This window comes from Podarcis vaucheri (genome assembly GCF_965113315.1).
Source record: "Podarcis vaucheri genome assembly, chromosome: 16".
Lineage (NCBI taxonomy): Eukaryota > Metazoa > Chordata > Lepidosauria > Squamata > Lacertidae > Podarcis > Podarcis vaucheri.
In genome coordinates, this window is record NC_138754.1 from 31,879,857 (window position 1) to 31,906,102 (window position 26,246).

General features: G+C 47.1%; 1 protein-coding gene and 1 long non-coding RNA gene across 11 annotated transcripts in view; one reads left to right on the forward strand and one right to left on the reverse strand.

Annotated features, from left to right (window-relative positions):
* LOC309521177 overlaps positions 1-8,757 on the forward strand; it is a 325,245-nt gene extending 316,488 nt beyond the window's left edge. Inside the window, exon 3 of the long non-coding RNA XR_014214526.1 lies at positions 8,720-8,757. This is a non-coding gene — a long non-coding RNA (uncharacterized lncRNA). The remainder of the gene's footprint in view (positions 1-8,719) is intronic.
* ARVCF (ARVCF delta catenin family member) overlaps positions 1-26,246 on the reverse strand; it is a 605,652-nt gene that overhangs the window by 304,950 nt on the left and 274,456 nt on the right. For 8 of the 10 annotated variants that reach the window (XM_082203073.1, XM_082203061.1, XM_082203067.1 and 5 more), the window contains exons 4-5: positions 20,689-20,787; positions 7,971-8,215 (exon numbers count right to left, since the gene is read on the reverse strand). The exons of 1 other annotated variant lie outside the window; for it this stretch is intronic. In XM_082203073.1, coding sequence (XP_082059199.1) covers positions 7,971-8,186 — 216 coding nt within the window. In that variant the 5' untranslated portion in view covers positions 8,187-8,215; positions 20,689-20,787. The remainder of the gene's footprint in view (positions 1-7,970; positions 8,216-20,688; positions 20,788-26,246) is intronic. One more of the 10 variants, XM_082203066.1, reaches the window with a different exon arrangement.

Below are 26,246 nucleotides of genomic sequence, written 5' to 3' on the forward strand. Positions count from 1 at the left end.
CACTTGTGTCTATATTACTTGGCTGAAAAGCTGCATTGCAAAATTCAGAGAAGGGCAGATTTTAAAGGATGGCTCCCTTTCAGTTCTCAGAATGTTCGAGAAAGTGCGAATTAGGTTTACCTTTGAACATGAACTGAGTCAAATTTCTCCCCCTCTCCAACTGGAAGCTATTGTTTAACCAGAATTTTGGGAGTTCCAACTCAAGTTTCCCTCCTCTTAGCCATGGCACTCATGGGCTGGCTTGGGTCAAAAGTCACATAGTCTCAGTCTAATCTACCTCACGGGGGCTGGGGCTGGGAGAAAATGGAACAATCGCATGCATGCTCCTCAGAGGAAGAGTGCGGTGCAAATGTCCTGAATCCTGAAGACATTTCTGAAGACACACTGAGAGCCAGAGTGGTATAGTGGTTAAGAGTGGTGGTCTCATAATCTGGGGAACCGGGTTTGCGTCTCCGCTCCTCCACATGCAGCTGCTGGGTGACCTTGGGCCAGTCACACTTCTCTGAAGTCTCTCAGCCCCACACACCTCACAGAGTGTTTGTTGTGTGGGAGGAAGGGAAAGGAGAATGTTAGCCGCTTTGAGACTCCTTAAAGGGAGTGAAAGGCGGGATATCAAATCCAAACTCTTCCTCTTCTTCTTCTTCTTGTGTGAGCCTAGCTAAGGGGTCCAAAAGACCCACATTCTCCCTTGCCAAGCGGGAGAGAGATATGCAGCCTTCAACAACAGAAAAAGCCAAATCCGGAAGTCAGGTCACATAGATTGCTGTTTATTTTTAGAGAAGGCATTTTCACACTGCAAAGCTCCCTTCTTTCATCCTTCGCTCTCTCTCCGCCTCCTCCCATTTCCAGCGTCTCCTATGCTCCCCCCCACCCTAAGCTTCTCCTAGAAAATGCTTCCACTGTTTGGAGTAATCACGTGCTGGTTGCATCAATCAAATGACAAGCATCGCAGGGAGGAAGGAAGCATTTCCAGACCATTCATCCCGACTTCTCGCTTTCAAATAAAACTCTCTCAGAGGTTGCATCTGGACTATTTTGTGTTCTACCACCAGAAAACTAAGCAGCATAATAAAGACCGGGGGGGTCAATTCTCCCCCTCTCCATCCCACAATAGTCTGTTTGCAACTACAAACATCTTGCAGAAAAGACCCTGTGCTTTTAATTCATTTAAAATAAAACAAATCTCAGCTGCTCAGATATTCTTTTCAAGCTGTAGCAATATGATGGGTGCTTAGCTAGAAAAGGCATTTCCACCTAGACACGAATTCACAAATGGTATCTTAAAATAGACGGCAAAGGGAATAAATTCACACAGGCAGGGGAAGAAATTCACAGAAGGAAGGGGAGCAAGGAAGTGTCACGGGGGAAATGAAGACCAGGCAGCCATGAGGCTCATGCTTAACTCACGACTGGCCCTTGCTGATCAGTGGCGGGGAACATATTTGACATGCCAAAAGACCCCCCAGCATCTTCAGGTAAGGCTGGGAATGTACTTGGCTAAAATCATGGACAGATAGGTAGAGTGATTGCTCTTGCACTCAGATTCTGTTGCCAGTTGTCTAAAAACAGATAGTGATGGGACTAGGCATGCCTCACAGGGGAGAGCATTCTACAAATGGGGAGCCACCACCAAGAAGGTCCGTTCTTGTGTTAGCAAGGCCCTGTGAATACATCTAGCACAGGGGTCAGCAAACGTTTTCAGCAGGGGGCTGGTCCACTGTCCCTCAGACCTTCTGGGGGTCGGACTATATTTTGAAAAAATATATATGAATGAATTCCTATGCCCCACAAATAACCCAGAGTGGCATTTTAAATAAAAAGGACACATTCTACTCATGTAAAAACACGCTGATTCCCGGACCGTCTGCAGGCAGGATTTAAAAGGTGATTGGACCAGATCCAGCCCCCGGGCCTTAGTTTGCCTACCCATGGACTAGATGGGCCACTGATCTCACCTAGCAACTCTCTTCTTACCTTCTTATGGCTTATGATCCAGGTCAGTTTAAGGCAGCAACCAATACAACTCTTAAGCGCATGGCCCATAGCTTGGTGGTACAGAACACAAAAAGCTCCAAATTAAATCCTTTGCATCTCCACATCAGGCTGAGAAATGCCCCTCAAGAGCTGCTACCAGACTATGTAGACACTACTGTACTAGACATCTTGCTACATTTTTTAGATCTGCTTTTCCTTCCCAGCACTGACCATGTTTTTGAAGCTCCCATTTCTCTTCACATTAGGCTGGCATAAGGAAAGAAGAGGATTAGCTCTTCCCTTCTCAGAAATTCAAGATGAAAAAATATATAAGGTCTAATCTCTTCCCTACCCTACCCACCAGCACTAGATTCACCAACCCACACCCTCAAGCTGGCTCAATAAATTGTCTGCCTCCTTGCCCCTTGACTTGACGGTCACAAATAGCTTCTCCCACATCCTTGAAAAACATTTAACAATCTATTGTCGCTCCATTAGGCAATGCTTCTGATTTCCTGTTTAATCTCTCTCTCTCTCTCTCTCTCTCTCTCTCTCTCTCTCCAGTGCCATCCTGTCCTGTAAACTACTCCACAAACCCACAACAAGATTCTCTGTCTTAAGCTTTCCAGTGGTCCACCAAAGATGGCTCAAAATCAAGGGTTTCCATCACTACTAGAAGCTGTGGACATATGCCACACATGAACCATTAACAACCTTGACCATGCACACACATGTAGTGCAATACAACCTTCCAAACAGCTGCTAATTATGGTTTGATCTGGTGATTGGTCCTCCTGGTCTTCATGTGCCACCTGCTCTGCACAACTGCACCTGGGTCCACAGGCAACAGGCAGAAAAATAATCAAGTGGTCTTCCAAGACCATTATAAATTTTATAGTGGTACAGTTGGGTTTGGAAGCCACTGCTCTAGGTAACATCTCTCTCTCTCTCTCTCTCTCTCTCTCTCTCACTGGCCCCATATTCACGGAACATCTAACAGTATCATACCACTTTAAATAGTCATGGCTTCTGGGAGCTGTAGTTTGTTACGGGTGCTGGGAGTTGTTAGGAGACCACTCCACTATTCCCCTCAGAAAGCTACAATTCCCAGATTTTCATGGGAAGAGGGATTGATTATTAAACTACTCAGAACTTTAGGTCTCCTACCAACTCCCAGCACCCATAACTGTTTAAAGCAGCCTTTCTCAACCTGTTGGTCCTCACATGTTGTTGGACTACAACTCCCATCATCCCTAGCTAGCAAGGCCAGAGCTCAGGGACGATGGGAGTTGTAGTCCAACAACATATGGGGACCCACAGGTTAAGAACCACTGGTTTAAAGGGATATGATACTGTTTGAAATGTCTAGTGCAGATGGGTGCCTCTCTCTCTCTCTCTCTCTCTCTCTCTCTCTCTCTCTCTCTCTGTTTCTCTGTCTGTCTCTCTGACTTAAGCTCTATCACAACCCCGGTGCTTTCCAAAATCCTAATAAAGTCTATGAATATGATGTGATTCTCCTTGAAGTCACTTAGAGGTGCTTTATCACAGCAGATGTGGAGTCTAATCATCCACAGGTCTACTCAGACCAAACTGTCCAATGTGCCTTTGCTCCAGGAAAGTGTGCAGAGGATTGCAGATCATTTGCTTTTGTTTGCAAGGACACTTCGACATATCGCCTGGTCCTTTCATCTTAAAGGGCACAGCAACTCCTCCTAAGAATCACAACAAGGTCTATCACAGGGTGTGATCTCAAATGCAAGAGTTTCACAGCTCAAAAGGAAAAGGAAAATCATTATAACAGTACTGACACCTACGGAGTCCACAGAAGATCATGAACCTCGGCAGACTGATTGATCTGCCGCTACCCCCTTTGACCTGCTAGGTGTGAGAAACGGAGAATCTACATTTTGCCAAAGGAAGGAGCCAGCACAGCTGAAATATTCAGGTCACGGGTTTCCTTAGGGAAAAGACTGGCCACTGGAACAGAAATAAACTTATTATTTAATTCCCCATTCCCCAAAAGCAAAGGGAAATTTGGGGTGGGGGGAAGAGTTGCAAGGTCAAATTCCCTTGGAGGTTGGTCCTTGTATAAACAAAAAGCAGAAAAAATAAATTTATAACATAGGAATCTTGCCTTCTCCTGAGTCAGATCTTTGGTCTGTCTAATTCAGCACTGTTTACTCTGGCCAGCACCAGCTGTCCAAGATTTTTGACAGAAGTCTCTCCCAGATCTACCTGGAGATACCAGGGATTGAACCTGGGACCTTCAGCACACAGGACATCTGCTCTACCACTATGCTACGGCCCCTGCTCTAAAACATAGTAGGATTATAGTCCTCATGGTTCTGAACAAAGGGCTGGCTTCAGCAGGATCATATGAACTGCCATATACTGAGTCAGATCATTGGACCTACCTAGCTCCGCATTATGTACTGGTTGCTGGGATAGCTGAGTCCATAGAACATGAGACTCTTAACTTCAAAGCCATGGGTTTGAGCCCCACACTGGGCAAAAGATTCCTGCAATACAGGAGGTTGAACTAGATGACCTTCATGGTCCTTTCCAGTTTCACAATTCAGACGCTCTCCAGGGTTTCAGGCAAGGTTCCTGTTGGAGAACTTTATCCATTTTCTGCAACAGTAGTTTGGAAGGACCATAGCACTGTCTGTCTCCAAATCAGTCTCTTAAGCATAAGCCAAGAAAGATTGAATACCAATACAACACATATCAAGACTTTGAGGTCTGAAGATACTTGCAAAACCATTATAATATATTAAGTTAAAGGATTAAGATAAAAACAAAGAGGGAAAGAAATTGCTGAGTTAACTAACTGAATTGGAATACAAAAAAGGGAGGTGTGAGGAGGTCAGGGAAGCAAGGAAATGAATGTAAGGTGGAAAGATTGATGTATTTTTTAAAGTGTTTTTATCTTTTTTTGTATTTTGTATTTTTCTTTTATTCTTATTTCTCTTTTTTTTCTTTTTTTTATGTAATTTTTTTCTTTGAAACCTTAATAAATATCAATTTTATTTTTTTTTTAAAAGAAGATACTTGCAAAACCACACACAATGAAGTTGGTTGTTGTAGAAAACACATAGCCTGGGTAGAAAAGTTTCTAGTTCTGGTCTGTCTGGAGAAAAATGAGGCACCCATGCCTGCTCCTTTACTCCATCAGAAGATAAATAAAGAGGACATGTAATCTTGAGGTATGAAATAGAACCAGGAGGAGGACATTGTAAAACAGGGTGTAACCAGTTAGGGCTGGGAGGGTCAAATTTTGGCCTCGCTCCCCCCACCCATGCAAGGCAGTGTGTGCCCCACAGGTTCCATATTGAAGTACTATGCTTTTGTGGCCCACTTAGAATGAAAAGTTGGACCACCCTTTTTCAGAGGTTCAACCGTCTCTCGCTTGGAGCTATCCGTGGTCCTGTAATCCCTCAGCAACGCTGCCTCCTTCTCTATGGGCTTCCAGCACTGGACCCCAACATAACACTGCACCCAAATCAACATGAGGCCAATTGCAACTATCACAACACAAGATATTCACAAAGAGAAAGCAAGCCTTCATTTCTGCTCTGCGGAAAAGACTTGGACATCCATTTCAAATCAGCCAGTACCCAGAGCACTTGGTGCCCCCCAAAACAAAATCTAGACCTTGGAGAAGTTGACACAGACCTATCCGCCACTCCCATTTTGTTGACTTTACTCAAATTACGTTCTCGGGGAACAGAATGCAAACGAAAAACCAAATCTCAACACCAAGAAGTGCTCCAATTTACAATAGTACTGCATATAAGAGTCAGTCTGGAGTGTACTGCTGGAGTATGAAGGAGCCCAGGAACCCTGGGTAACAAGGTGCGGAGGACACCCACCATGCTATACAATAAAAGGCTGACTAAAAGCCCAGGCTACCCCAAGGTGTAGCCTTTACATGCAGCAATAAGAGGTATCTGAACAGACTGCATTACCTGAGATTGCAGGTGGTTTGACCATTTACTGAACATGCTCCAGAGACAACACCTGCACAGCTGTTTCTATTTGGCGATGGGGCAATAATCCAGTGATTTACATGCAGAAGGTCCCAAGTTCAATCCCTGATATCTTCAGGTAGGGCTAGGGAAACCCCTTGTCTAAAACCCTGAAGTGATGCTGGCAGTCAGAGTGGTCACTGCCATTCTTAAGAAAGAATGGGGGGGGGACCTTAAATAGGGGAGGAACTGAAAAAGCAGCCCAGCGTAGAATAAGCATGCTCATTGGGCAAATAATGCCGATTGTCCTGAATCAAAGGATTCAAAAAACAAGGAGATTCCAACTAAACATTAGGAAGAACTTCCTGACGCAAGAGCTGTAGTCCTGATCCAATGGACTACCTTGGAAGGTGGTGGACTCTCCTTCCTCGGAGGTTTTTCAACAGAGGTTGGATGGCCATCTGCCAGGGATTCTTTAGCTGCGATTCCTGCATTGCAGGGGGTTGGACTAGATGACCCTTGGGACCCTTTCCAACCCTACACTTCTATATGACTGCTGAGGTGGGGGACAGGAAACCGGGGTGGCAAACTGAGTATCCGGGAGAGGAGTGTGTCTAGGTGACTGAAACTCTGAACATGAGCACTCCTCGTTGCCGTGATTTGTTCTAGGTCTCCCTTCAGTTTTAATCCTCAGTTTTAGTGGCCCTGAGCCTCACGCTCATATGTAAACACATGCCCAAGTCTGGCACTCCAGACAGTCACCTTGCAATATATGCAGCTTCTGTCCTTGCAGTCCATTCCAATCTTTTCACAACATCCAACTACCTCATTTCCCAACATGTGTTGACCAGGCCTAAGCTTGAGCTCTTTGAAGGATGTTAGATAGAACACATATATCAGCAGAGTGCGTTGATAAATACCTTGGTTAAGACCATCGGCTGAAACGATAACGAAACTTACGGTTTATTCCAAAATTTAGAGACAATATAAAAAAGCCAGAAGAAGGAAGGAGGGAAGTCAGCTCCTAGGAGCAAGTACAAATGTAAAATGTAATGCAATATGTGTATGTAATTAAAAAAACAATAAAGATTATTTTGAAGGAAAAAAAAGAAACTTAAGGTTTATTCCTCCTAGCAAACAAAGCCATCTTGAGTACAGGCTTACACCTGGCCACCACGGAATAATGAGGTTAACGAAAAAAGGCAGGTCCAACACTAACACCAAAAAAGCAGCAGGAAGGAAGTAAAGCCTGAGAGAGAGAACCATCTACAGGAAGTTAATCAAGAAGGAATCGGTGAGGGAAAAAGAGGTTGCCTTTCCGTCTACTGCCCCCCACTGGTTCGGGAAACTCCCAACAAAATGGAAAAGGTGGCTGGTATACAAAACATGACCCACGAATAAATGTCTTTCATATTTACCGTATTTTTCACTCTATAGGATGCACCCGACCATAGGACGCACCTTGTTTTAGAGGGGGGGAACAAGAGAAAAAAATTCTCCCCCTCTCTGCTCAGTGCCCCTTCAGCGAAGCGGCAGGAGAAACGGAGCCCCTTCCATTTCTCCTCCAACTTAGCTGAAGGGGCGCTGCGCAGCTCTCCCTCTCTGCTGAAGCCAGGAGAGTCTTGCTCTCCCGGCTTCAGTGAAAGAAACCTGAAGCCTGTGGAGCGCAGCGGGAATTCGCGCTGTGCTCCAAAGGCTTCAGGCGGCTATCCCTGAAGCCTGGAGAGCAAGAGGGGTCAGTGCGCACCAACCCCTCTCGCTCTCCAGGCTTCAGAGAAAGCAACGCGAAGCTTCCGGAGCATGGAGGGAGCGCTCCCTCTGCGCTTTGGAGGCTTTACGTTGCTATCGCTGAAGCCAAGGAGCCTGCATTCGCTCCATAGGATGCACACACACTTCCCCTTAATTTTTGGAGGGGGAAAAGTGCGTCCTATAGAGCGAAAAATACGGTAAATGGACGTTGGTGATGGAGACAGGGATGGGGATGATGCACAACGCAGAGGGGACAATCAATAAGAGCAGGCAGTTTACCTGCAGGACCAGCTGCTGCCAGGCGGTTGCCAGGGGCTGAGCACTGCCAATGTTGCACATGGTCACTCGGTCGGAGGGCTGATTGGCGCGTTCGAGTTGCAAGGAGACATTGCGCCGCTCCTCTTCGAGGGCCCGGGTGAGGCGCTCAAAACGAGCCTCTTGCTCCTTAACGGATGCCAAAATGCTGGCAGCAGACCTGATATCATAGTCTTCCATGACTGGGCTCAGACTGTCTTGCCTGTTCACTGATATGGGCCAATGACAAAGGTCAGGGGAAGGGTGGGGGGAAAGGAGACACAGGTCAGAGGTCAGGAATGGAAAGGAAAAGGAAAACGGCACAGGTTAATTAGTCTGCGACATCATATCTATGCTCAAAGTCAAAAGGGCTGGATCCAGCTAAGTTCTAATCAGAACAGACGCGTTGAAATTCATGGGCTTAGCTTAGGAAACATTCACACCATACGCTGAAAGCACTGCAATACCACTTTAAACTGCCATGGCATATCCCAGAGAATTCTGGGAGCTGTAGTTTCTTAAGGGTTTTGAGAGCTGCTAGGAGACCCCTATTAGCTTCATGGAGCTGTGATTCCCAGATTTCCCTGACAAGCTACAGTTCCCAGTTGCATATGTGTTGGACTTGTAAAAAGGTAAAAGAGTATTGGGAAATGATCCATAATGAATTGGGAGGGGAATGTTTAAAAGTACCGTATTTTTTGCTCTATAAGACTCACTTTTTCCCTCCTAAAAAGTAAGGGGAAATGTGTGTGCATCTTATGGAGCGAATGCAGGCTGCGCAGCTATCACAGAAGCCAGAACAGCAAGAGGGATTGCTGCTTTCACTGCGCAGCTATTCTGGCTTCTGAGATTCAGAATATATTTTTTTTATTGTTTTCCTCCTCCAAAAACTAGGTGTGCCTTGTGGTCTGGTGCATCTTATAGAGCGAAAAATACGGTACTTTCCCCCCAAAACCAGAGTCCTTTCTGTTGGGGATAATTCAGATTGAAATTCCTAGGTGTCAGGAAAGGTTATTTATGTATGCCACTACTGCGGCCCGCGTTTTGTTAGCTCCAAAATGGAAAAGGAGTGAGGTCCCAACCAAAGAAGAGTGGCAACTTAAGTTGATGGAATCTGCGCAGCTTGCAGACTTAACATACAGAATAAGAAAACAAGAAGAACATACGTTTAGAGAAGATTGGAAAACGTTAATTGAATATGTGGGAAATACCGTATTTTTCGCCCTATAGGACGCACCGCCCCATAAGACGCACCTAGTTTTTTTTGGGGGGGGGAATAAAGGGAAAAAATTATTTCCCCCCAGGCGCGGGGCTGGGGCAGCCCGAGCTTCCCCCGACCCCAGCCCCCAAACAGGCAGCTCTCTGCAAGCCATGGGAGCCCAGCGGTGGTTCCCACTGCTTGCGGAGAGATCCGCAAAGCCTGGACGCGCTGAGATCAGCGCGCGCAGGCTTCGGGATGCCGGCAACTCTCCCCAAGCAGCGGGAACGTTCCCGCTGCTTGGGGAGAGATCCGCGAAGCCTGGACGCGCTGAGGTCAGCGCGTGCAGGCTTCGGGATGCCGGCAACTCTCCTCAAGCAGCGGGAACGTTCCCGCTGCTTGAGGAGAGGTCCACGAAGCCTGGAGAGCGAGAGGGGTCGGTGCGTACCTACCGCTCTCGCTCTCCAGGCTTCAGCGAAAGCCTGCATTCGCCCCATAAGACGCACCCACATTTCCCCTTCATTTTTGGAGGGGGGAAAGTGCGTCTTATAGGGCGAAAAATACGGTAATTGTGTACAGCTGAAAACACTGGCAGCATTAAGATAAATTCAAAAGTGTAAAAAAAGTTATAATGGATGTAATAATGGAATACTGAATGGTACAGTTTCTGTAAAATATGCAGGGATTTATGATATGTAAAATGAACCATGGTGCTAGATGTTACCTAGTGTTTAAAGTAGCATCATAATGATTTAAACATATGATGTGAACATGGTCCTTAGTCATGTCCAATGATTTCGATGTGTCTTCTCTGATTAGCACTGGATACAAACCAAAGGTGGTGGTTGTTTTGTTCATACCGTTTAGAAAAGGTTTAATTTCCAGACACTTACTTAATGGCATTGCACCAAATCTTTTTTCTTTTTTTTTTTTATAAAGACTATGTACACCTTGAACAGAATTTAGATTTATCTCAACAGGCACTGTCCCCCCCCCCGCCGCCCCAAGCTTTCTGTCTGACAAGCGATTCTCACACTTTTCATGAAAGTAATTTTACTATGCAAACAATAATGCACTTTTAAGAATATATTAGCTTCCCATTTTCTTCTCTTTCCCCCTCCCCCCCCCACCTCCCGGCCGACCAATTATTTCTATAACTTTCATTCACATCTGATGCCTTTGCTTTTAATAGATGGACCAGAATTAACTCTTTTAAGCTGCAAAAGCACCACACCAGAGGACTGCTAGCGGCAAGATGAAGCTTCAAGGTTGACTGAGACTTGCTGTGACTTCGCAAAACAGCTGGGAGTGGAGTTCCCAAGGCTGAGCTGCTCTAACACATGTTTCCCTATATGTTTACAATGGGGGTTCTTTCACCGGAAGCTTCCCCATGCAAAAAGAACCCAAAAGCATCATGTCCACCTACAGATCGTTGCATGTTATATTTGCGCAAGCATGTATGGCTTGGGCATAGCACCAAACTGGGAGTGGATCTTCTCTCCATATGTCTTGAGATCTGGCCTGAGGGTTGGCCAACCCTACAAGGGCCACGGAGGTGGGTGTGGCCAAAGTGACCAATAAGCATTGCCTTGTGTGCACAGGACACAGGCAGGAAGGGCCAGCACACCCGTAAGGCATGGTGAGGAGGTTGCCTCAGGTCAGTAGGCTCTGGAGAGCTAGGAGGGGCAGTGCGGCTGCAGTCCCTGCCCACTCAGATGCCAGCCAGTTGTCCCTCGCCAGCCCACTGCCAGGGCCACCTCTCCCAATTGTTGGGGGTTTGCAGAGGAGGAAGAGGAGGCTAGGGTTGCTATGGGGGTGGGCAGCCTTTTTTGCCTGGAGTGGCAAAACATCCTAAGCCAGCTCTGGGCAGGCAAATGAACCTGCATGCAGGTGTACCTACCGACAGGCAGGTTTGCCCTTTATATACAGTGCCCAGAGGGGGCGGGGAGAATAGATTATCTCCAATTTTCTATTGGTTCTCCCAGGAAAGTGACAGCTGAACTCTTAGCCAATACAAATGACACATTTGGTAGCCAAATTTTCTCTGGCAGCTAAGAAGTTTGTGGTGATGCATTGTGATTTTAAATTTTTATGCTGTAAGATACAGACTTGTGTGTTGTTTGATTTTAGAGAAATGTCTTGCTTTCTGTGAAAGCCTTTGGCTATACAGTGGTACCTCGGGTTAAGAATTTAATTCGTTCCGGAGGTCTATTCTTAATCTGAAACAGTTCTTAATCTGAAGCACCACTTTAGCTAATGGGGCCTCCTGCTGCTGCCGCTGCACGATTTCTGTTCTCATCCTGAAGCAAAGTTCTTAACCCGAGGTACAATTTCTGGGTTAGCGGAGTCTGTAACCTGAAGCATCTGTAACCTGAAGCGTCTGCAACCCGAGATACCACTGTATACACTAAGTTGAACTGATTGACATGCACACGTATTCCAGACAACCCCGCACAGACTCTTCTGCCAATAAACAGAGGGGTGTCTTTGCCCCCCTCCCTACTGGAGCACTGGGAAGAGAGGAGACTTTTCTCTTTGCCCAGCCCAGCACTGCAATGGGAAAGAAAGCGTTCCCCTTCCTTCTTCTCAGTCTGGTGTAGTGCTATTGCAAGACAGCTTTGGAATTCAGGAGTTCAGAAATCTAGATCAGTGGCGTAGCGTGGGTTGTCAGCACCCGGGGCAAGGCAAGTAATATCCGCCCCCTAATCCATGGATTTGCGCCCCCTAACCTGCACCGCACGCCTGGCACCCCCCCTCCACAGTGGGCGGCGACCCGGCAGCTCGGATCGGATTCGCACAGCCAGCACTGCAGTGAGAGAGAGTGAGTGAGCCAGGTAGGGGCAGAGAGCTGCGAGTGCGAGCGCGCACCCCCAGATGTTGCGCCCGGTGCGGCCAGCCCCCCCTGCACCCCCACGCTATGCCATTGATCTAGATTAATAAAAGGAAAGGAAGGAAACAGGAAGCCAGGCCCCGCTGTCCTTCCTGTTTTCTGCTTCTCCGAGTCGTTGTGGAAATGGTCTCACAGCAGAGGGAGAAGACCTGCTATTGCAAGCTAAGAAGAGGCGCCCTATTTTGGCAGAGGGCTGATGGGCTGCTACGGGCTTCCTCAACCTCGGCCCTCCAGCTGCTTTTGGCCTATAACTCCCATGATCCCTAGCTAGCAGGACCAGTGGTCAGGGATGATGGGAATTGTAGTCTCAAAACATCTGGAGGGCTGAGTTTGGGGGGTGCCTGGTTTAAACTATGGTTTAAACTTCCCCCTAGGCATCTGGCTGCAGCACTAGATGGAGGTCTTCTTAAGTTCTTTAGATTAGCCATAGCTTCATTCTGGCATGCTTCAATAAAGCATCAACAAACCAGAGTTTCCTCCAATTCAGACTTAACAAGAAGCTGCTGTTAGCTAAAAGGGGCAAAAGGATGCTTCTGATATCTTTCCTGAAGTCATGGCAGAAAATAGGGAAGGTGGGGGGGTGCGAGCCCAAAGGTAAAATCTGCTCATTCACATAACCCAGGAGGGATAGATGCTCATGAACAGGGTCAAATGCAGCTTGCTAGCAATGTGTGTTGGTCGACCAAATTTTTGATAAATTCCTTCTTGTGCTGTCTGCCTGGTAGGGGCCAGCTCCAGGTTTGAGACAGCCCAAAGTAGGGTTCCTCTAAATGTGGGCAGGCTCTCCTGAATTCAAGGTGTGGTCTTTTGCCTTGTAGCATGGCAGACTTTCCTTCCTACTTACGTTCTTTCTCTTTCTTTCTTTCTTAGCAAAAAAATCTACAAATGCATTTGAAAATATTCACATGCTACAGCATTTACACAGGGAGCCACTAGCTCACTAGCCCTTATTGAGAGGGTAACAGTACAATGTACACTGCAAAGTGTGACAGGTGTTGTAAATAAGACAAGTGACATATTGCAAAGAGGCTAAGCATGCTTACATGCACACAAACCCTGACATCAAAAGGCGATAGTGAAAGAGAAAGATACGGCCATTCCAGTCATCAAGACTATTTTTGGGTGGGGTGCAGGAGTTGAAATTCTGCACAAATGTAAGGTATACAATTCACCTTCTGCTTAAAAAAAAATATTTCTAGCCATTATGAACACACGCATACAATGCTTAAATGGTTGCATGCAATGCCTGCTGAAAATCTCAGAAGCAGAGGAAGTGCTGAATAGATTTTCAGCTGCCAGAGGGTTGGCCTTCAGAGCCAATCCTCAACTCCTTTCCACATCCCAGCAGCATAAAATCTCAAAATTGATGTGTGCCTGAATATTTCATGGAGGTCACAAAGCCCAGCTTTTCTGGTTGCAGAATTTTTACTCTAAGGGTCTCTTATGATTAGAGGGAGGTGAATTCTGGTGGTGACCCTCTTGTTGGTTTCCTTAAAGCGTACAGAAATCTGGGGAGCAGGATGACAAGGTAAGCTTGCTGGAGACAGGCAAGATCTTGGCACGCTCTTTCACATCTCATTAGCAGATCGTCTGCATGCACAAGCTAATCAGCAAGGATTGTCACAAGCTGGAAGAGGCAATTCATGCAGCAGCCTGCTTTGAAACATGGTTAAGCAGAGGACACTGTGGCCATCGCCTCCTGCAAAGGAAGTGTAGGGGCTGCTGAGTATATCAAATGATTTGGAAGAAAGCAAGGAGCCACACAAAGGAATATATTTCTGATCCCTCTTCAAAGGAATGTCAGCGGAACCACAGAAAGGATTGGTGCATAATCCTCACCTGCACAGAGGCACAGGGTGAAAATTAACTTTGCGTTGACCTGGCAAGGGCGCTTGGTTGCTGCAAAGTGAAATGACTCCTGCAAAATGGTACTATTTCTGTGCAGAGATGGCCGGGCGCTTTAACTGAGACTCTTTTCTCTGAAGTTGCAAAAAAAGGGGGGAGGGAGAATGGGATCCTGTAGCTTTGGCAGAAGTTGATGGTGTACATGGAAGAAACACTGCGAGCTTCACACACACATGGAAGCATATGCAGCTCCACTGAAGAGTGTGGAGCTTCACTCAGAATATGGACAGCAAAGTCAGACAGAGCAAAGTCGTCACTCAGAGCAGTGGCGTAGCGTGGGGGGTGCCAGGGGTGCCGGCCGCACCGGGCGCAACATCTGGGGGGGGCGCTCGCTGCCTCCGGAGTCGCCGAAGAGCCTCGGGCGCAGGCTGTAGCAGAGCCGCATGTCTCGCGGAACCGCCGAGCTGTGCGCGCGTCCGGGCTGAAGGCGCCCGGCAGGCAGCGGCTCTCAGCGCTCGCCGCGGAGGACGCGCCAGGCAGCCCCTCTTCACAGCCCCGCCTCCGCCGGTGCTGCTGCAGCTGCTGGGCCGTTGCATTTTCCTCACCTCTCTGCCCCCCTCCTCCTCCGGGCAAGCGGCGTCGTTTGGGCGGCAGTGCCAGCGGCAACTTGCAGGTTAGGGGGGGGCGCAAATTACTTGCGTTGCCCCGGGTGCTGAGAACTCACGCTACGCCGCTGACTCAGAGTACAGGAAAAGGGCAACATGAGCATCTTGTATTTGACTTCTGGGATGATCTGGGGTTCCTGGTGTGGTTGGACCACTTCTGTGGCCTGCATGCTCTGGGCATGCCTGACAGCCTCATGTCCTGGGAGTCTCAAAAGCTATCGACAAAAAAATTCTGAGCTTCCTTTACGTTGCCAGCACTCTTCTGCTTTAAAATCCATCAAGTCTCTGGTGCATGTGGTTGCATGAAGAAGAGGAAACACTAGTAAGACATCTTCTAGATTTCCCTCCTGTTTTTACACCTGCATGTTGCGTCCCATTGCTCATCTCACAATCCCCAGCCAGAAATGTTATAATTGCATTTGTGGATTAAAGGGAGCCCAGTCAAAACGGGCTTTTTCAATTGTTATTGCTTCCATGCATTTTTTTGTGATGAAGGTTAAAAGGACATTACAGTTGCAGGTTTAGGGCCATGGACTTTCTGCACCAAATTACTAATTTGCACATATTTTTAAAATAAAAGGTGGGGATGTTATCTGCATTGGGATCTTGGTGGGGTGGAGGAGAATATCAACATTCCCGCTGCAATACAATTTCCCTCCTGAAGCTAAGCAGAGGTCAATGGGCCTAACATCCAGAAGATCAAAGGTTCAATCCCCAACATCTCTAGGTAGGGCTGGGAAAGACTCCCTTCCTGTAACCCAGCCAATGCCAGGAATTGAACCCGGGACCTTCTACATGCAAAGCAGTTGTTCCGAGCTCCAAGACATCTAGAGGGAACCAGGATGGAGAAGGCTGATCTAAGCCCAGCAATGCCTACTCTGACTGGCAGCAAATCTCCTAGCAAAGGATGTGCTCCACCAGTGAGCTACAGCTTTGCTGGTCCACAGACTAGAATTAGGATGCAGAGACCCCTGGCAGAAGCCCATTCGTGCTGCATCTATCACCAGTGTTACACCTCTGCTCAAAATGCTGCCAGTGTTATCTAGGGGCTCCATTCACTTCCTACCACCTGTGCTCACAGAGTCCCGGTGCTGACTTGAACAGCCACAACAACCTCTCTTCTATTTCTAGGCTGGCATCGGAATCAGAGGATGCTTACCTGTCCGAGCCTTTGACCTGCAGCTCCTTTTGTCCTCCATCACAAAAAGGAGAAAGGAGAAGACCTTTCGGGCTCTAATGCTGGCCGACTAAGTAGCAACCCCAGCTCCTTTTGCAGTATGCAGAAAGAAAAGGTCTTTAGGGAGGGATGACACCCCTCCCCTTCCAGAAATCTCTCTTCTGTCTACAGGAGACAGAGCAGGGAAACCTCTCTCCTTCCACTCCACATCAACATAAGCTTATGTGGCTCCCCTCCCTCTTTTTCAACATCTTACAATAGGGCCCTTGATGCTGCTTTATAGATTCTACACTGCTGGGTGCTTTTTTGAAGCCTGCATAGCTCTGTAGCCGTGAGGCATGGAGAGACTTGGGTTATGGCTGGCTATCCAGGAGGAATCCCGGATATTTCTGCTCCATTGCCCATTTAAAAGACTGAAGCCGTACAGGGTCTCTCTCTGTCTCTGTCTGTCTCTCTCTCTCTCTCTGCTACCAACCCCCACCCCCAGGCTTCTTCCAGGGCCAATGGGAAGCTAAACCCACAGGCTCCACTATCTTTGCACATCCGAGCATATTAAACGCACTATGGCAGCTCCCAATTGTAAGCAGGGGCTAAGAACAGAGACGGGTGTTGGCGGGGAATAGCCACCTCCCCACTCAGGACCCCTTAAGTGCTCATGAAGAATTCAGGAACCACCGAGGCCTGTTTCAGATGCCACTTACGGTTCCTTGCAAATTAAGGCACCCATTAAAGGAACTCCAAGAATTCTCGTTTTCAAGGGGCACCGCAAGGCCTTTTGTTTCGTTGCTGTGTCTTTTGTGCTTTGCAATGCCCGAGTCTTAAGCAGAGATTGAAAAAGCAGAGATTAAAGCTAGGGTGTCTAGACAATAGCGTAATGGGCAATACAAAAAAAGGGGGTCATAGGATCCTATTCTGGAACGGGGGTCTGTCCCTTGGATTGCTCATCATTCAATCCTAGCCAAGATGAGCATGGAGGAGGGAGGCCATATGTGTTTGGCTGAGAGGGGAGCTTATCTCTCCATGCTCTGCAAAAAGAGGCACATTGCTTTGCAGCACAGAAGCATCCTTCCACTTGCTCCAAAAGATGCTTGATATTTGATTGATTGATTGATTGATTGCATTTATATTGCGCCTTTTTCCTCCCAGGAGCTCAAGGTGGCATGCATGCTTCCCCCCCTACTCAATTAAACCCCACAACTCTGTGCCAAGACAGAACAACGAAAAGAAGAGGACTCTGTTGAATCTTGGGAGCCAGAGATGGAGGGACTCTTGGCCCAGCAGGAAAATGAGCCTCTGGATTTGATAAATGAATTTGGAAAAAACCAGACCTGGAAAGATAAAGTCTTGATTGGATTAGAAATGGGGGGTTGGATTGAACCCCCTATGTTGGGACGTTTGGACTTTCAGAGTGTGGAAATGGGCCGTCAGAGATTTGGAGCTGTTGGGACTTTTAAGCTTGGAGGAAATTTGAAACATGCCTTAAAACATTACATGGAGATTAGTCTGGACTATGTGAAAGGGGCTGATTTGTCGAAAAGGGACAAAAATACTACAAGGCTGGAGTTCCCGCGACTGAAAGGAAGAAACGAAGAAGAGCTGCGAAAGGGACATAAAAGAGATTTGAAGGCCTCGGATATAAGGGCACCAGGTTAATGTGCTAGAGTAATGGGGAAAAAACAGTTGAGAGGCAGTGACTGGCCCAAGGTCAGCTCGTGAGCTCCATGGTTGAGTGGTATTTGAACCCTTGTCTCCTAAGTCCTAGTACAACACTCTAAACATACACCCCACCATTTCCAGTGTGGTCACATGTGTGAACATGCTCCATGTGATCAAATGCGTGTGGACAAAGAGGGGGAAACAGGTGGGTGACCTGGGGCTAGGCTGAAGCCAGGGAAGAGAGATCTGGATTCAGGATTCCCTTCTGCCTTCTTCCCTCCTGGAGAAAGGAAAAAGAGGGTGTCAGCCCATTACTGGCGGTGGAGGAAGCAGAGTCAGAAGCGGAGGGTGCAGCCTGGTGGCCAAGAACAGGCAGCACTCCCATCTCTGGGAACAGATGCAGCCTCCCTGATGCAGAGAATGTCTGCATGCTCAGCAGTCTTGCAAGGCACAAGAGTCTTGCGAGTGGAGACTTCCGGTCTGCTGCGGAGGTTATGGCGGCGGGCTTTGTGTCGTTGGAGTAAAAGACGACACAAGTCCGGCAATTTAAGGGTTGAGGGTGCTGCCAGGGCTTGACGCACCCATGAAAAATCCCCCATGGAAGAGTGGGGACCCTAAGGCTCCAGCAGAGCGAGAATAACTCACACACACACCGATCATCCCCCGGAAGCTGTTGTGCGCATGGGGTGGAAGGGGAAGAGGCTTGAGTCTGCTCTCAGCTTCACCGTACCCTATTGCCGAAGCCCTGTCTAACAGCCTGCCACCCCAACTGGGACAACTCCATTGCTTCTGTGCAGTTCTGATCTTCCTGCCCTGATCTTAGGATTACTTAGAGTTGGACTGTTGCTTCGTCTCGCCTTTTCTGTCGCTTGGCTGGAGTGTATCACCTGTCGTTGTGCGTGTATGTCTTCTCTGTCTCATTAAAGATCTCTTCCTTACTCTCAAGTGAGAGAATCTGTTGTCATGGGCTGGACAGTTTTGAGAGAAAACTTAAGTGTGTGTTGGAGAGAAATTGTTGGGGTTGAGGACGAACTGCGCTTCTTATTCCTTCCTTACAGCCTCAGTTAACTGAATCTCCAAATTTTTATCCAGCTATAGTGCCAATTCATGAAGTTAAAACGAGCTGCCATTTGCAAATTTGCCATTGTTTGCAGTAAAAATGGAACTGGATTGAAAAACACCACCCATAAACAAAACTAGTGATAGGTGAACACTTGCCCCAGAAAGTCAAAAGATTATGCACAAGCCAGATCTTGCATAATTTTTATTCCCTACCCATCACTACAGGATGCAACCTTCCTGAGAGTCTCTGGGAGAGGAGCATGTTAGTGAAGCATTTTTGGTCAGTCAGCAACGAGGGCCAGAGACTTAATTTGAATAGCAAATTAACAATTGTTCCATGCTGTGCACAAGTGCAAGAAAATAGACCAGGCGGTGGTATCCAACTAAGTTCTACTTAGAGTATACCCACTGAAATTAAAGGGCCTGAGTTAGTCATAGAATTGTTGAGTTGGAAGACAACCCGAGAGTCAACGACTGGCTGACTGACCGAACCCAAAGGGTCTCATCAATGGTTCCTCTTCATCCTGGAGAAGAGTGACTAGTGGGGTGCCACAGGGTTCTGTCTTGGGCCCGGTCTTATTCAACATCTTTATCAACGACTTGGATGATGGACTCAAGGGCATCCTGATCAAATTTGCAGATGACACCAAACTGGGAGGGGTGGCTAACACCCCAGAGGACAGGATCACACTTCAAAACGACCTTGACAGATTAGAGAACTGGGCCAAAACAAACAAGATGAATTTTAACAGGGAGAAATGTAAAGTATTGCACTTGGGCAAAAAAAATGAGAGGCACAAATACAAGATGGGTGACACCTGGCTTGAGAGCAGTACATGTGAAAAGGATCTAGGAGTCTTGGTTGACCACAAACTTGACATGAGCCAACAGTGTGACGCGGCAGCTAAAAAAGCCAATGCAATTCTGGGCTGCATCAATAGGAGTATAGCATCTAGATCAAGGGAAGTAATAGTGCCACTGTATTCTGCTCTGGTCAGACCACACCTGGAGTACTGTGTCCAGTTCTGGGCACCACAATTCAAGAAGGACACTGACAAACTGGAACGTGTCCAGAGGAGGGCAACCAAAATGGTCAAAGGCCTGGAAACGATGCCTTATGAGGAACGGCTAAGGGAGCTGGGCATGTTTAGCCTGGAGAAGAGGAGGTTAAGGGGTGATATGATAGCCATGTTCAAATATATAAAAGGATGTCACATAGAGGAGGGAGAAAGGTTGTTTTCTGCTGCTCCAGAGAAGCGGACACGGAGCAATGGATCCAAACTACAAGAAAGAAGATTCCACCTAAACATTAGGAAGAACTTCCTGACAGTAAGAGCTGTTCGACAGTGGAATTTGCTGCCAAGGAGTGTGGTGGAGTCTCCTACTTTGGAGGTCTTTAAGCAGAGGCTTGACAACCATATGTCAGGAGTGCTCTGATGGTGTTTCCTGCTTGGCAGGGGGTTGGACTCGATGGCCCTTGTGGTCTCTTCCAACTCTATGATTCTATGATTCTATGATTCTATGATTCAACTAGTCCAACTCCCTGCAATACAGAAATCATAGCTAAAGATTCCCTGAAAAATGATCATTGAAGCTCAGCTTAAAAACTTCCAATGAAGGAATGTCCTCTACCTTCCCAGGTAGCCCATTCCACTGTTGAAGGTTCTTGCCATTAGAACGTTGTTCCTAACATTTATTCAGAATCGCCTTTCTTGTAATTTGAATCCATTGGTTAGGGTCCTGCCCTGTGAAACAGCTAAAAACAAGCTTGCTCCACCCACCATGTGACATCCCTTCAGATATTTGAAGGTGATTCTCATATCACTTCTCAGTCCTCCCTTCTCCAGGCTAAACATACCCAATTCTTTCAACTGTTACTCATAAGGCTTGGTTTCCAGGCCCTTTCTCATCTTGGCTGCCCTCCTCTGTACACTTTCCAGCTTGTCAATGCCCTTCTTAAATTGTTGATTAACTTCAATGGGTCTACACTCAGAAGGTCTAGCATTGAGTATAACCCCTAGAATATTTTTGCAGGGTGTAGAGCTGTGCACTTGAAGAGGAAGGAGCAAAGATAGCATCCTCTTTGCAATGAAATTGATAGCTCATGGAGCAGGTTAGATGTGATGGCACAGTAATCAAACAGCATTCAAGGGCATGTGATTTCTCATGCAGATTTGGAAGACATGCACTGAAAACCAGGCAATACACACCCAATAAGATTAGGAACGTCTCTGTGTCAATGAAGCTGGGGCATCGCACTTTAAAAGTTAGAGGAAAGTAAACCCATAGAAGGCCTCAAGCCGAATCAACTGCAAGAGAAGAGAGGAGGAGAGAAGAAAAGTTAGTTCTAGAGGGGTTAGTAACTGGAGTAGCCTTCTTTGATAGGCACAGCGATGGGGAGAAATTAAATCCAATTGTATTTAAAAGGCGGACCTACCTGATTTGCACTTTCCAAAATTCGTGAACCATCACAAAACTATCCTTCAAAATTCACAGATCCAAAATTTTGCAATGCAGTTCTCCAGGCACATAGCATGATACCAAAATGTACACATGAAAATGCATGTTTTAAGAAAATTAAGATCCAAAAAGTATTAGGGAAAGCTGCTTTGCAAAAGTGTGTATTTTAGGCACAACTACAAAGATGTGTGTATTAGGAGAAATTCACACTAAAATGCTTGTGAATTTTTATAAGGACTTTAAAAAAATAATCACGAACTGATAAGAAAATGTGGAGAACTGAACTTAAAGAGTGGAAAAATGAGAAACCAAGAGAAAGTAAGTTTATCAGATTCATCCATCCCTAGCTACACCTAAGTTCTTTTCTTACAACTATGTGGACTAGAGACATACTTCCAGTCAGTAACTACCCAATTCTGCTATAAAACTCAGCCAGGTGCTCCTGGGCTTTGCTGAAACAACTTGAATGCTCAGACTCAACTGCTGGACCACTGTCCATGGTCCTGAAACCACACCATTATATTCCTCCAAGGTACTGACGGTGCCTTGCTGTCCTGCCTAGAGAACCAGGAACTTCTACCCTCCCCTTGGGTGAATTCTCTCTTTGATAGTGGGCATCCCTGTGGATCATGGCATGGGGGACCTTTCTCAGCTGACAATTAGGATGCACATGTTGCTGCTGCTATACAGGACTGAGAGTCAGTTTGTTCCTTGCTGATGCAACATCAGAGCTCTGAGTCTGGCAGCCCACCATACACCCAGCCTGAGATCTGCCTTGCCTCGTTTCACCCGAGCAGGATGCTTCCTCCACACAACTACCCAAGCTCTGGTTGGCCAACTTCCAATCTGGCTCACTGTCCACCATCCCATGCCAACGAAAAGCAACCCACAAAGAAGGTGATTTCAATGTAAGGGCAAGAGAGGCAGGCACAGTGTGCTGGTGTCAGAGGAAACAAAAATAGGGCTGGTTAGGAGGTTTTGTTCAGCACAAAGAAAAAGAAAAGCAACCTGTGAAACAAAGAGCTCAGCCAAGGAGGAAATGAGAGCAAAAGGAAATGCCATCCAGAAAAAGAAATGCTCCCTAACTAGACATTCCTTTCAGAAGGAATTCTGGAATTATTTAAAGCTTCAACTGTATGGGTAGGTCAATGAAAGTTGTGCCTCAGCAGGGGGAGAAAAAAGGACAGGGAAGAATAACACTTCAACATGAGATTACAACTGCTGATTTTAGAAATTAGGCAGCCTCAACCGAGCCCTCGGTGATTCCATGAGCTGGAATTTAATATTCACAATGCTAAGAAAACTGGGAGTCCCACAGTGTTTTTAAATTAACAATTAGCTTAATAAAACTCACGTTCCAAGAACAAAATAGCAAAGTGATAATTCACAAAAAGTCACGTATGCCAAACAAACTGGCAATATGGAGATGTGCAAAGCACGCCTCTCTTTTGCAGAACACAAGGGGAGACCCACTGAATCAGGCCAATGGTCCCTTTCGACCAACGCCCCATTCTCACAATAGCCAACCAGATGCTTGTGGCAAACCCACAAGCGGGATTCGAGCGCTAGGCCACTCTCCCCTCCTGTAGTTTCCAGCAACTAGTATTCAGAAGCATTGCTGCTTTCAACTGTGAAGTCAGAGCATAGCCACTGTGACTAGTAGCCATTCTCCTCCATGAATTTGTCTGATTCTCTTTTAAAGCCATCTAGGTTTTAAAGCCAATAAAGCGAGATGAGCGCCGCAACCCCAGAGTCGGTCACGACTGGACCTAATGGTCAGGGGTCCCTTTACCTTTACCTTTTAGGTTGAGGGACGCGGGTGGCACTGTGGGTTAAACCACAGAGCCTAGGACTTGCCGATCAGTAGGTTGGTAGTTCGAATCCCCGTGATGGGGTGAGCTCCCGTTGCTTGGTCCCAACTCCTGCCAACCTAGCAGTTCGAAAGCACGTCAAAGTGCAAGTAGATAAATAGGTACCGCTCTGGCGGGAAGGTAAACGGCATTTCCGTGTGCTGCTCTGGTTCGCCAGAAGCGGCTTAGTCATGCTGGCCACATGACCCGGAAGCTGTACGCCGGCTCCCTCGGCTGATAAAGTGAGATGAGCGCCGCAACCCCAGAGTCGTTCGCGACTGGACTTAACTGTCAGGGGTCCTTTACCTTTACCTTTTTATGTTGGTGGGCATCACTGCCTGCAAGTGGGAGCGAGTTTCATCATTCAGCTATAAGCTGCTTTCTTTCATCCCTCCTGAATCTTCCAACATATCCACCAAGTCACCCCCATTTCCACTCTGCATTCTTCAGACATTCTCCAGAAAAGATGCAGGTGGTTTGGTGTCATAACATTCAGTCCCAGACAGTATATAGCATCCCAAGTCTCTTCATCCCAACTCCACCCAGACCCTACAAGGGAGTAGAACGTCCCCTGCCTTAGCTCCGTTCCTCTTCACACTGTTTCCCCTCCTGCCTCCCCAGGTACAGTTAATCTGGTGCCTGGCAAGTGTTAAAGACCTCTTGTCTTGTGGCTTTCACCTGAGTGTAAGCAATCTGACTATGAGATGGAAAGAACCTTAACAGAGTGTCAATCTAGGGAGCCCAAGATGGAGGAAAGGAAGACCCAGGGGGCTTTAGCATAGTGATGGTGCTGTCCCAGTTTGGAACACCCCCTTTCTAGAGGTGTGGATGGTTCCATTGTTGTTGGGAATTCTCCAATAGAAGGAAATTTCTTTGGCCACAACACTTATAGCACTATGATCCTACTTTGAATAAGGACGCTGGTGGCGCTGTGGTCTAAACCACTGAGCCTCTTGTGCTTGCTGATCAGAAGGTTGGCGGTTCAAATCCCCACGACGGGGTGAGCTCCCGTTCCTCTTTCCTAGCTCCTGCCAACCTAGCAGTTTGACAGCACACCAGTGCAAGTAGATAAATAGGTACAGCTGCGACAGGAAGGTAAACAGCATTTCTGCGTGCTCTGGTTTCCATCACGGTGTCCCATTGTGCCAGAAGCGGTTTAGTCATGCTGGCCACATGACCCGGAAAGCTGTCTGTGGACAAACACTGGTTCCCTCGGCCTGAAAGCAAGATGAGCACCACAACCCCATAGTTGCCTTTGACTGGATTTAACTGTCCAGGAGTCCTTTACCTTACCTTACCTACTTTGAATAGTCACAGCGTCCACCAGAGAAACCTAGGATCTGCAGTTTGTTAAGGGCACTGAGAATTGTTAGGAGACCACCACCACTCTCACAGAGCTACAATTCCCAGAGCGGTTGAACAATCAATTGCTCTACACAGGGAACTCCATGTCGCCGTCATCCTATGTATTTTGTGCACAGTAGTGCTGGAAGCTTGCTGTATCGCTCTCATTTTCAGCACTGATTGTGCTTCATCTAGTGATTCCTTGCACAATGGCTACCAAGAACAGTGGTGAAACTGACACCCTCTTTCCTAAGAGAAGCATCTTCACTGTGTGGGTGAAACTGACTTATCAGTTTCCTACAGCATATGGAACTTCCTCAGACTTGCTGCAGAAACGAGGAGAAAGCCTGACACTATTATTATGATTTATTAAATGTCTATATCGCCTGTCATCCAAAGATCACAGGGCGGTTCACAATATAAAAATACCCCCCAAACTCCCACATTCTTTAGATTCTTTGTTCAGGACCAAGGAACTGTGTACGAACTCCTCTCCCTCGCTGAACTTCATGCACATTTACACATTGAATTGCATGCAGATATGGACAGATTTTGAATTATGCTTTTGAATTATGGTGCTGGAGGAGACTCTTGAGAGTCCCATGGACTGCAAGAAGATCAAACCTATCCATTCTTAAGGAAATCAGCCCTGAGTGCTCACTGGAAGGACAGATCCTGAAGCTGAGGCTCCAATACTTTGGCCACCTCATGAGAAGAGAAGACTCCATGGAAAAGACCCTGATGTTGGGAAAGATTGAGGGCACAAGGAGAAGGGGATGACAGAGGACAAGATGGCTGGACAGTGTTCTCGAAGCTACCAGCATGAGTTTGACCAAAGTGCTGGAAGCAGGGGAAGACAAGAGTGCCTGGTACACTGTGGACCATGGGGTCCTGAAGAGTTGGACACAACTGAATGACTAAAAACAACAACAATAGACAGATACATCCAATCAGCATGCACAAGCATTTCTGAACCCAGGCACCATTATGCCCCACCCCCACTTGACAGAAATCAATTGTATCTGATTTAAGCCTAAGGGGGACCCTGAGATACTTATCTGTACTAGCAGACCAGCAACATCAGCATTGGAAATCAAACCAGATTCCCAGTCAAATCAAACAAAGCAGTGTGGTTCGATTCACTTCAGTTAGGCAAACCTAAATTTCAGGCATGTGCTTGCATCTCTTCCACAAATCTAACGGGTGTCACAGTTTTATACATGTATTAAAAGCCAGCAGGGTTGTGGAGGTTAACACAGGCAATCTAAGCCCAGGGTTGTCTTTTTCAGAGCGGAAGTGATGTCACGGTGCTCTGAGGAACTGACGGACACCCCCTTGCACCCCCTAGCAAGTGAATTAAGCGATAAGGAGGCTTACAAGTTTTGACAGATTAGCACAGAAGAAGTCAGCAAATGAGGAATATCACCAAGCAGAGGATAGACAATTCTTTCCTCCTGGTGAGGATGAAAGGATGAAATGAGGGGAGTTTCTCACCACACTGAGTCCTCCAAGTCTGAGTCTGAGTATAGCATTGCCACATCATCTGGCGGGGGCGGGCGAGGTGACATTGGCCCCACAGGTTCCTCTAGGGCAGCCACACTTCTGGGTTTCATCCTGCACACCCTTCCCTTTCCGGTTTGGAACCCTCCAACTCCTCCCCTTTGCCAACCTGGTGCCCATTTTGCCTCAGACTGATGAAAGTGGCAGCCCAAACGTGAGGGGGGGACGCCACGAGGCTAACAAAGGCCACTTTCTAATAATAATAATAATAATAATAATAATAATTTATTATTTATACCCCGCCCATCTGGCTGGGCCTCCCCAGCCACTCTGGGCAGCTTCCACAGAAACCAAAAATACAGTAAAATATCACACGTTAAAAACTTCCCTGAACAGGGCTGCCTTCAGATGTCTTCTGAATGTCAGGTAGTTGTTTATCGCTTTGACATCTGCTGGAAGGGCGTTCCAAAGGGAGGGTGCCACTACCGAGAAGGCCCTCTGCCTGGTTCCCTGTAGCTTTGCTTCTCGCAATGAGGGAACCGCCAGAAGGCCCTAGGCCCTGGACCTCAGCGTCCGGGCAGAATGATAGGGGTGGAGACGCTCCTTCAGGTATA